Here is a 12,703-nt window from a genome sequence, read left to right as displayed (position 1 = left end):
ATTCGATTCCACGCGGTTCTTCATTGGATAGGGGAGCATCATATATGTATATGTTTACGATATATGATTTTATGGTGGGTATATAACACTCTGACTTGTTAGCGCTAGTTTTAAGAAAAAGTTTTTTATTATTAAATTTATTTATGTCTGAAATTATTATTCTTCAAGTATTATGATTTTTTCTATAATTTTCCTCAAAATTCTTTGGTCATTTCCTTAAGTATGTCAACAGTTTTTTACTTTCTATATGTTTTCGTTATTTTTTAACCAAATTCAAGTGTATAAATAAATCTAAAATTTATACATATTTTTTTTTTTTTTTTTATAAATAAAGTTGTGTATTCTTCAGAGCAGATACATTGTTATTGTTGTCGGTTTTAAATACTACTTACCATTGGAATTTGATTGCATACATTTAACATTGACATCCTTTTCTAAAGACTGATGATAATGTGGCATTACAATATCTGAGATATGAGCTGGATTGTGCTGTTGCTGTTGTTGCTGCTGCTGGTGGTCGACAATGTTGTTGATGGCCATAGTAGTTGCTGCTGATGCAGTTGAGTTAGTAGTTGTAATATCAAATGTCTTTGCAATTTGATTGTTTTTATTATTTCCACTTGTAGTTGTACTGCTGGTGATGATGGTGCTGCTGGTAATGTTACTATTTGTTGTAGTTTCTATTAAAATCTTGTTGTTTTTATTTATAGTTTTAGATATTTGTCTATTTTTGTCATTGTAATTTGATGCTAAATCTTTATCTTTAACCAGAGTAGTAGGGATAGTTGTTGCTGTTGTTTTTGGCTCAATTGTCTTGAATGTTTTTAATATTGCTGCAGTAGTACTTGTAGTTGTTTCTACTGCATGTTTCTCTTCTTTTAATGGTTTGTCGGTTGTTGATTTTGTTGCTGTTGTAGTAGTTTTATTGTTAGGAAAATTTTTTGTCATTGTTTGTGTAGTCGAGAGATGCGAGTTAGTTGTTGTGGTGATGCTGTGGGTGGTTTGTGTAAATCCATTCAACTCTTTATTGGGTTTTTCTAAATTGGCTGTTAGTTCCGGGGAAAAAATTAATGCTTTTTCAGATATTCTTTTGTTTGTTGTTGCGGACTCAAGTAGAGCTTTTATAGTTGTTGCCGTTGTTGTAACTACTGTGTCAGTTAGTTTTGTTTGCATACTTTTGGGGTTTATTGTTGCTGAAGATTTAATCTCTTTTGTAGTGGCATTTTTTGTTTTAATTTCATGCTGTTGTTTTTCGTTACGTTCAAGATTTATCTCCAATTTGCTTGTTGTACTTTCAAAATCTAAAACATCTACATCTTTTTCTTGTGGCACCCCTTCACCAGCCCATCTCTGCGCATCCTTGACAAGTTTGTTTTCCTGCTTTGTTTGTATGAATGCTTCAAGCCATTGTTGTGGTTGTTAGTGCCGCCGATGTTGGTGTTGGGGGGACTATTGTGGTTGCTTGTGTTTCAGAATTTATTGGCGTAGCAAATGTTGTCGATTTTATAAATTGTGCTGCATTTATATCTTTAGTTTTGTCCTGCTTTAACAAAATTTCCATGTTTTGTGGCATTTCTATGTCATCCCCACCTTTTAGTGGGGTTGTTTGTTTCAGCCACTTTTTCGATTTTTTTGTTCGAAAAGTTGTTCTATGTTGCACATCTTCAAGTTGTTGTTCTGCTTCTTTAGTATGTTTTAGCACAGCTTTAACTACTTCTGTCATATTTGAAGAACTTACTGTTGGAGTATTTCCTATTGATGCAATTTCATGTTGTTGTATGACTGCTGCCGACGTTGTTGTGGCAACAGCATCTGCATTTGCAGTCAAGTGATCAAATGTTTTCATTTCGTTTGTAAATGTAGGTTTAACAACAATGTCTTCTTCCTCTGGCCCCTCATTTCCTGCAGTCTTTAGTTTGTTGGAAATGGTAGCGATGACTGAAGTTGATGCAACAACAGTTGTTGTAGTGGTTGCATTCGAGTTAAAACTTTTTGTGGTTGTATTAGGGGTTTGTTTTTCATTTAAAATGCTTGACTGCATTGTTGCTGGCAAAGTTTGTATGGGATTTTCTATGGTAATTGTTTTTACTGCAGTTTCATCTTCAAGTTTTTGTTGCAGCTCTTCTACGCTTTCAACTGCCTTGCGTCTTCTTTCTGTATCTGTTTGATTATTATTGTGTTGTCTTGAAGTTTTTTCGACAGTAGCTGCTGTTGTTGTTGATAATAACGGACTGGAATTCATAGAATTTTGATTAAAGTTTGTTTCCTCCAATGGTTTATTTAAGGCAAGAGATGTTGACTTGAATTTCTTTTTATCTCCAATCTCTAGATTTTGGTTCTTAACTATGTTTTGCACAGAATTCTCTTGTACACAAGCGGGAGGTTTTAAGTCATTCAATAATCTGTTATTCAGCGTAGAAGTATTTAAACCAAATTGTTCGTAAAAGTTATGCATTTTTTCAAATTTATTCTTTAAATCTTGTATTTTAATTACAAAATTTTCTTGTTCATCCTGCTCATCCTCACCTTCCTGCTCCTTTTCCACCCTTAAACGACAGGTGCTGGCCCATTCGGCTATACCCAAGAGATCAGCACATTTAATGGGATTATCCTCCAGCATTAGATCATTTAACTTTGGCAAAGAGTGTATAATACCCTGACTTATACCTCTTATTTCCGAGGATTGTAGATTTAGTGTCTGTAATTTTGGCAGCATAATATCAGGCAAATACAGCAGTTTATTGTGTGACAAATCTAATGTTTTTAAGTTATTAAGACCCTGAAAAGCCTGTTGAGGTATTTCCATTATATCATTATTTTGTAAAAATAAATGCTCCAGTGAAATGGGTAGACTAATGGGTACTTTGCTTAATTTATTGTGATCTAACATGAGAATCTCTAAAATTTCCAAGCGGCCCAAGGCATCATCTTCAATATGCTCTATGTGGCTAAATGATAAATCCAAGTATTGTAATAAGGGATAACTGTCTAAATCGCCACAGTTGATGACCTGCAAGAAGAGGAAATTATGAGAAATTGTTAAATATATATGAAAAATAAAAAACATATTAATTTCTTATGACTTCAAAATATTTCATAAGTAATTTAATAAAATACATTAATAAAATTTCCTCGAAACTGATTGAGCTTTTTCTCACAAAATATAATTTTTGTTCAAGCTTATATGTCTAACACTCATCTGCTTATAATCAAATTTTCTCTTTGACTTCCTGTTTTTTTTTTATTTTTACTCGCTTCCTCTACCTCTACACTCTTTAAGACGAAAGGAAAAACTCAAAATTACAGAAAAACGTAAACGCTGGAGCTTTTGAAGAAACCAAAAAATTTATCATTTATTTAATTAAACCTCAACCAATTTACAGTTCTATAAGAGACCATCTCTCCCATACGCAAGCATAGCATACAATTGGGAGGGTGTTTGGTTGGTTGGTTCTGCAATGGAAGTTTGTGGTTTTAATTGTACTTTTAAACTTCCATATATCCGACACAGTTATAAGTAGAAACCCAAACCAAGGAAGGCAAACACGAAACAATTTTTTAACACAATTTGGTTGTGTTGCTTTAGGGTCTGTATTTTTTCGGTTTTGTTTGCTTTCTTGAGATTTTTTCTTACCCGAGTCCTGGAGTATGTTTGTTAGAAGTGTGTGTGTGTAAATTTGCAACGTAGCAATAGGGTTTGAGTATATAAAGTTATTTGCTGACAGTGATGTAAACTTTAAAAAAATTGCCAAATATAAGAGGAAGTTATAGAAAGAACTAAATTCTAGTCTTTAGTCTGGACTATAGTCATGTCTGTAGTCTGATCTATAGTCTGGACTATAGCTTTGTCTGAAGTTTGGGCTATAGTCATGTATATAGTCTGGACTATAGTCATGTTTATAATCTGGACTATAGTCATGTATATAGTCTGGACTATAGTTATGTCTATAGTCTGGACTATAGTCATATCTATAGTCTGGACTATAGTTATGTCTATAGTCTGGACTATAGCTTTATCTATAGTCTGGACTATAGCTTTGTCTATAGTCAGACATGTCTATAGTCTGGACTATAGTCATGTCTATAGTCTGTACTATAGCTTTGTCTATATTCTAGACTGTAGTCATGTCTATAGTCTGCACTATAGTCATGTCTATAGTCTGGACTATAGTCATGTCTATAGTCTGGACTATAGTCATATCTATAGTCTGGACTATAGTCATGTCTATAGTCTGGACTATAGTCATATCTATAGTCTGGACTATAGTTATGTCTATAGTCTGGACTATAGCTTTATCTATAGTCTGGACTATAGCTTTATCTATAGTCTGGACTATAGCTTTATCTATAGTCTGAACTATAGCTTTGTCTATAGTCCAGACTATAGACATGACTATAGTTAGGAGTTGTAGACTATAGTCCAGACTATAGACATGACTATAGTCCAGACTATAGACATGACTATCGTACAGACTATAGACATGACTTCAGACAAAGCTATAGTCCAGACTATAGTCTTGCCTATAGTCTTGACAATAGTCTTGCCAATAACATTGTCTATAGTCTTGATTACAGTCATGCCTATAGTCTGAAGTATAGCTTTGTCTATAGTCTTGTCTAGAGAGTGGAATATTGTCTTGACTATAGTCATGTCTTCATTCTGGACTATAGCTTTGTCTATAGTATGGACTATTGTCTTATCTATAGTCATGCTTGTAGTATTGTCTATAGTCTTTTCTATAATCTGGTCTATATTCTGGACTATAGCCTTGCCTATAATCTTGTCTGAAGTCTGGGCTGTAGGCTAGTCTATAGTCTAGACTATAGCCTTGTGTTCTTAAACTTAGCTTTGTCTGTAGTCTGGACTATAGCTTTGTGTAGTCGAAACTATAGTTTTGTATATAGTCTGGAGTATAGCTTTTTCTAGTCTTATGTGTAATTAGTCTTGTCTATAGTCTGGTCTGTAGTCTGGTCTATAGTCTAGTCTATAGTATTGTCTATAGTTTTGTCTATAGTCTGGACTTTAGCTTTGTCGATAGTATGGTCTATAGTCTAGATTATAATCATGACTATAGTCTGAACTATAGCTTTGTCAATAGTCTTGTCTATAGAGTGTAATGTAATCTGGACTATAGTCTTGTCTTCATTCTGGACTATAGCTTTGTCTATAGTATGGACTGTTGTCTTGTCTATAGTCTTGCCTATAGTCTTTCCTATAATATTGTCTATAGTCTGGACTATAGCCTTGCCTATAGTCTTGTCTGATGTCTAGCCTACAGTTTGGTCTGTATTCTATTTTATAGAGTAGACTATAGTATATGGTCTGGACTATATTATTTTCTGTGGTCGGCACAATATATATACTATAGTTTTATATAGTCTAATATTCTGTAGTGTTGTATAGTCGATTCGGTAGTCTAAAGACTGATATATAGTCTGTAGTTGCTAACTAATGAAAAAAAAAAAACGTTTTTGAGAATATTAAAAAACGCTACATTGTCAATATTGTTTGTTGTCTGTGTTGTGTTTACGTAATGTATTTCATATTTGCCTATTACCATCTTAGGTTTTTCTTTTTGTTGTTTTTTTTTTGCCCCTTTAGCTTAACATTAATATTATTGTTGCTTTATGTGTGTGTGTGGCTTTATATCTCACCGTCATAATTCTTCACTAGAAATTTTCTTTTGGCAATTTTTTTTGTTGTTGCTACTTTTTGTTCGGCTTATACGACTATTTTGTACTTTTGTTTTAACTGTGTTATTTATTTAACAACAATAATAACAGAAGCAGCAGTAAAAACATTACCAAAACATTATAACGTCTGGGATTTTGTTAAGAAGCCAGTGGGTGCCAAACTTTGTTAAAATGTGTTTTTTGTTATTAGATTTATGAGCAAAAGTAATCATTAAAATTTTATTTATTTTAATGAAAATCTTAAGTAATTTAAGAGGAAGTTACCCATATGTTTTTAAATTTAATGATGAAGGCAAGGGAGGATTTCTTGAACGTAGTTTGTGTTTTTTTTTTTTTTTTTTTTTGAAAATTTACTAAACTTTGAACTAGTTAAAGTTTATACTTCTATAATTCCCTAATAATTTGATTTTTAGCTTTGCCAGTCTTAAAGTTAGTCTTAAACTTATGTATAACAAAATTTAAATTTACTTCAGTTGCTAATAATAGATTTTATTTTTAATTAAATTATCTCTGTCTTTGACTTTATTTATCCATGTAATTTGATAGTTCATTATTTATGCCATGAGTATGTTTATGGAAGAACCTACTAACATCTTATGCTCTCTTTACAAATATGTATGTATAATTTCTGGCGACTGTCTGGCAATGTCTGGATTGATATTAGACATTTGTTCTGTGAATTTTGATTGATGGTTATATAGGTTTCGTATGCTTATAAGTCTTTGAACTTTGGTTATTGAATTGGAAGTTAAGAAAGTCACATACAGATTTTGTTTGAAAGACCAGGAATATGCAGAATATTAAATTAGGCTTTTAGACAATATTAAATTATAAATGAATGAAATTAATTTTAAAATTTTAGATTTTTTTTAAGTTAGAAAAACATGAAGTTTTTTTATAATTTTAAATTAACCCTTTATCTTTTATTTATTTTACTTATATTAAAAAAGTTTGAGAGAAACAATCTTTTGTTTGCTAAACTAAGCCAAAATTTATATATATTTTTGTTTTTGTGTTTTATCTCCCTTCTGGAAACTATTTTCATAATTACTTTTAAAAATTTATTTTTTTTAATTACATTACATTATAAATCATAGGTTATTTTAACGCTGATTTATTTTTATACTCTTCCCCTTATAGGTAGCAGAGTCGATACTAGTTATCTCCGTCTACCTTTCTGTCTATCTATATGTCTGTTGAAATCCTTGTAGCAGAGTCGATCCTAGTTATCTTCGCCTGCCTTTGTGTCTGTCTATATAAGGCCTGTCCACGAAAAAATTTAACCTTTTAAAAAATTTTAAATTTTCGCAATTTACTCGAAACTCCCTTCATAAGCGTTTGTACAGTGTTTTTGTCAACCACTGTGTATGCTCTTTGCCACTTATTGCGAAAGTCTTGCGTGCGACCTTCTTAGTCATCTTCAATGCTATTTTCATCAGCGCCCAATATCTCTCAATTGGGCGGAGCTCCGTGCAATTTGGTGGATTTGCCTCTTTGGGAACAAAATGAATATCGTGTGTGTTATACCACTCAATTGTGTCTTCTGCATAATGACTTGTTGCTAAATCTGGCCAAAATAGCATAGATCCACTATGTCGTTGTATAAACCTCTTTAACGATCCTTCGAGACACTTTTCGATATAAATTTTTGAGTTTATTGAACCTTGTACGACCACCTCCTTGCACCATAAACCACAGCTACAAATTGCTTGCCAAATCATATACTTCTTTGGGAATTTTTCAACCTTTTTTGGGTAAATTGTGAGTTAGCCCCTTCTCTTTTACCGGCAGTATAAAATTCCAGACTAGGCAATTGTTTAAAATCAGCCTTGCAATAAGTTTCATCATCCATAACAACACAATCAAATTTTGTAATATACTGTTCATACAATTTTCTGGCACGCCTTTTAGCTAACGTAAGTTTTTCGGAAGATCGATCTGGCACTTTAATTACTTTAAATGACTTCAGATTATATCGTTTTTTTACCTTGTGGACATACGATTTTGATGTTCCCATTTTTTTGGCCATATCTCGAACCGAGGTGTTAAGTTTTTGTTTAAATTTTGAGACTATCTTCGCAGCGAGTGTTTTATTGGTGAGTCCTCTTTTTCTTCCCGAACCTGGTTTTCTTTGTGTTGTCAACCCTTCATTGTATCGACGTACCACCCTTTTAACAGTACATAATGAAGCATTTGTCTCCCGCGCCACAACAGAATAACTTGCCATAGGATTTTCTATTATTTTGTATAAATTTTTTTTCTAGTTTTTTCTTGTTCGGACGACATCTTTCAAACGCAAACAAAATTTGCTAAGATCAATAGCACACATGGTTGCTAAGTAATCCTAATTTTAAAATAGGTCAATTTTTTCGTGGACAGGCCTTATGTATTTGTTGAAATCCAATTTCTAAAGACCCACGATATCTTCAGGAAAATTTCATACAATCTTTTGAAAAGTTTTTTATTATGTTTAATGTAATCATATTACTAGTTAACGCAATCATAATATGATTACAATTATCTCATTTTACTTTAATAGCTGCAGCAAAACCGTATTTCACATTAAACTCTTTATATGAAAGCCTTATAATAAGAACATAACAAAAACAGCATATTGAAAGGATTCCTAATCCACTTTTAGACTCTGTTTTTATTTTTGAAATTTTTGTTTTTATTCTAATCCGCCCCCTCCAAAAAAGTTAAGTGAAACCATATTTGAATAGAAATTTTTAAATACCAAAAATTATCATTATCTACACACATATCAATGATATGTAAATATCCTGGCATACAAGTAAAAACACATACAATTACATTAATGTTCTAATGTTTAGGAAAAGAGTTTTTATCTACTCCCCTCATGGTGGTGCAAATGAGAACCCCATTCAAATCTAAAATAAACTTTTTTCTATGGTAGAGGTAGTTTTTGTTTTTGTTCATTACCACAGGAATAACAAGCAACAACAACAACAAACAGTAAATAGAAAACAAAGGAATGAGAAAAAAATGGAGAAAATTTGTAAACAGAGAAATGTTTGTTTTTACTTAAGCAAGTATGTGTGTGTTTGTACATGTGTTTCTGTTTTCAAAAGATTTAAAAAGCAACAAAAAATCAACATTAAATTATTATCAGGGAGTAGGAAAGTGTTTAAGTTGTAATATGTATGTAAAAAAAAAGGAAGAAAGAGAAAAGTGTTGAATATTAAATAAAGCATAAATATTTAAATGAATTTTCTAAGTAAACATTCATTCATGAATTCTTTCATCATTCTGTTCAAAAATATTTGTAAGCAATATGGGGAATTTTTTTTCTATTACGATATTGCTTTTAAAATTTAACTTAAACCCTTAATTTTTGAAAGGGAGCTTGAATTTCATTTAAACTCCGAAAACTATAGGAAATAATAAAAAAATAATATTTGTTTGTTGTTCTTTTCTTATTAGTTTTTTTTGGTAAAAATAGAACTGTAGAAAAAACCACAAATTAAATTTTAATTTTTAATGAAGTAAAATTAGTTTGATTTTAATGCTTTTTTCATATGGAGCAAAAAAGGATAAAAGTTTAAAGGAGTTTTTAAGGATAGATTAAAAAAAACAATAACACACTTCTGTTACATTATACATTTTTATGAAAGGAGGTAGATTATAAGTATAAAAAACATGAAAGAGAGTTTTCAAGTCTTTTTTCTGGTATTTTAAAAACAGAATTTCGACAAGATTTAGATTTCCTTGTTCATGCCGATAGCATTTTCCACTCTTTACCATTAACTCCCTATTCAGCTAAATTAAATATTATAGTATATAATGAACACTCATTACCAAGTAATGTATGAAATAACTACTGGCCATTACAAAAAATTTAAGATTTTTTGCTGGGAGCCTCTATTGGGCCGTAGTTTCAAAGAAAATATAACAATTTTTAATTAGTGTCGTCTCAACATAAAACAAAACACTGTTTAAATTGCTTGCAATTGCGTTTTTAAAATCAAATGAACATGTTTTTAGCCAAAATAACCAGACCTCATATGTTTTTTGCAGCTTTTGTTGTTGCTGCTGCTGTTGTTTTGGTCTATTCATAGTTAATCCTGGCTACATTGTCAGACAATGACACTATAAGAAATACTCGTTTATTTAAATAGCTAATAGAGGCAAAAAGACTGTTAAATAACATGCTAAGAAGAAATTGTTTACCTAAACAGAAAATGAAATTTACACAGAAGAGAGGATAAGGCTGAACCACATAGACAATATAAAAGCCGTGACTAAATACCAACACATTCATACGCATACTATCTGCCCTACCAAATATTTGCAAATAAAGGAAAACTTCCTGAATTTATCTATGTGTGCAGACAGCTTAACAACTTTTACACACACAGACTATGGCTTTAACAAAGCAAAGTTTTGAAGAACAAAGAAAGAAAAAAAAAAACAACTATAACATTGAAGCATGTTATAATTTAGGATAATTGGTATAAGGATAATAAAGATAAAGGCCTAAAAATGTTGTGTAATACAGCCAGCTTTTGTGTATATACATTGAAATTTTAACACATACAAACATTTATTTATTTCTACTTACACCAGCATTTTAACACAGAAATTCTTTTAAATATAAATACACACACACACTCACAACCAGGCAGCCAAGCTTATATCCGGTTGTAAGGAAAAACTTTACTATAATGAACCTCAATGGATAAACAAACTGGGTAATGGTATTAACAGCAACTACAATGACAACAATAATGTTTTGTACCCTATAATGTAAATTTGTATTACGTGGGCTGGGAATTAAACCTTTGGTCTTAAAGAAAAATACTTGGGATTTGGTAGTAAGCAGTCAATTGTAGGATTTAAAGAATTGCAACTTTATCGTGGAAAGTTCTAAATTGCAACTTTGTAGAACAAGCCCAAGCCAAAACGGTTAGGATAGTTCTTGGGCAATATTTAATGTTTCAAACCTTATTTATATGTATTTCAATTTTCCGGCAGACATCTACTTTGGAACATGAAATTATGCATGTAGAGTCCGTAGTAAAGAGAACCTATAAAATTGGACGTTTTGGTACTTTTTCGTTCTTCAAAAGGTACTTTATATGTTTTCTATTTTGATGGAATGAAAATCTATTTACATATGGGGAATTTCGTGTCAAGTGACCCAACTTTAAAAATCGATGTCTTTCGATTTGGATGAAATTTGCACCAAGGTTAGTACTATGAGATAGTAGGTCAGACACTAAGTTATCACAAAACTTTTAACGCCAATGGTCTAAGCTTTCTTTTGAGTCCATTTTAAAAAAATAGGGGAAAATTAAGAGCCAAATATTAAAAAAAAATTATTCTTGAGTTAAAAAATAATTCTGTTGATGGCTATCCCGCTCCCATCCCATTATGGGACTATAAAGCCCTTGAAGGAAATTTTAAAAGCGTTCTTTTAAAAAAAAACAAAAAATAAAAAGGGCCCATTTTGAAAAAAAAAAAAAAAAAAAATTTTAAAAATATATTTTTTTAAACTAAAAAAAAATTAAAAAAAAATTTTGGAAAAAAATAAAAAAAAAAATATTAAAAAAAAAATTTTAACATTTCTTTTTTGGAACGAATTAAGAAGAAATAGCTATCTGAACTCCTTTGGACAATTTTTGCTAGGACCAATAGGTGAAATGTTACACTCATTTGAATAAAACCCTGTATTACCAAAATATCTAACTTTAACCCCCTCTAAGTCCGCCAGTTCTTTACCGATAGAGTTAAAAATTTATATCTGACCTACTATCCAATAGTACTAAATATCGTCGAAGTCGATTCTTGAGTTGGGTCACTTTACATGAAATTCCCCATATGAATGCATTGCTTTTGTTAACGACACTTGTACGTATACGTTTTATTGATATTACAAATATTAAGTATACGCCTAATTTAGGGAAGCGTTTGAAATATGTTTTTAAACGTAAAAAATCGTTTTTGAAGATAATTTTATATGTTCACAATTTTTGTTTTTTATGACAAGAACTTCAACCTCATCCTCAGAGATTAAATCAAAATTCCGATTTTTTTTTTTTTTTTTTTGCAAAAATGACACCGAGTCCCCAAATCTTTGGCAGCCTTTAAAAGAAGTACATAACTTTGATAAAAACTGGGGAACACGGTTTTTTTTTTTGGTCATTTATCACGTAGTGGTGTCCGTATATGTTTCTATTGCACTGTGTAACCGATTGGATCATTCTTTGGATTTTAGCTTTTCCTTTCCGCTAAAGGCGTAGATGTATTTCTTCGTATTTGATGTATTTACATCCTCCTTTCAGATTAATTAATTAATTAACTAACTAACTACTAACTAACTGACTAACTACTACTAACTAACTACTAACTACTAACTAACTAACTAACTAACTACTAACTAACTAACTACTAACTAACTAACTAACTAACTACTAACTAACTAACTAACTAACTAACTAACTAACTAACTAACTAACTAACTAACTAACTAACTAACTAACTAACTAACTAACTAACTAACTAACTAACTAACTAACTACTAACTAACTAACTAACTAACTAACTAACTAACTAACTAACTAACTAACTAACTAACTAACTAACTACTAACTAACTAACTAACTAACTAACTAACTACTAACTAACTAACTAACTAACTAACTAACTAACTAACTAACTAACTAACTAACTAACTAACTAACTAACTAACTAACTAACTAACTAACTAACTAACTAACTAACTAACTAACTAACTACTAACTAACTAACTAACTAACTAACTAACTAACTAACTAACTAACTAACTAACTAACTACTAACTAACTAACTAACTAACTAACTACTAACTAACTACTAACTAACTAACTACTAACTAACTAACTAACTAACTAACTAACTAACTACTAACTAACTAACTAACTAACTAACTACTAACTAACTAACTAACTAACTAACTAACTACTAACTAACTAACTAACTAACTAACTAACTAACTACTAACTAACTA

General features: G+C 30.9%; 1 protein-coding gene across 1 annotated transcript in view; it reads right to left on the bottom strand.

Annotated features, from left to right (window-relative positions):
* Positions 1-392: 392 nt before the first annotated feature.
* Positions 393-12,703, bottom strand: part of LOC119608378 — a gene marked incomplete at its 3' end in the record, with an annotated part of 88,256 nt that continues 75,945 nt past the window's right edge. Inside the window, exons 4-5 of the mRNA XM_037962778.1 lie at positions 1,406-3,010; positions 393-1,359 (exon numbers count right to left, since the gene is read on the bottom strand). Of these exons, the coding sequence (XP_037818706.1) occupies positions 393-1,359; positions 1,406-3,010 (2,572 nt within the window). The remainder of the gene's footprint in view (positions 1,360-1,405; positions 3,011-12,703) is intronic.

The sequence above is a fragment of the Lucilia sericata genome, unplaced genomic scaffold (assembly GCF_015586225.1).
Source record: "Lucilia sericata isolate MDLA Ls3-8-SP2 unplaced genomic scaffold, ASM1558622v1 Contig000825F_arrow, whole genome shotgun sequence".
NCBI lineage: Eukaryota > Metazoa > Arthropoda > Insecta > Diptera > Calliphoridae > Lucilia > Lucilia sericata.
Note: the sequence above shows the minus strand (reverse complement) of the source record. Positions and strands in the feature narration are given on the sequence as shown.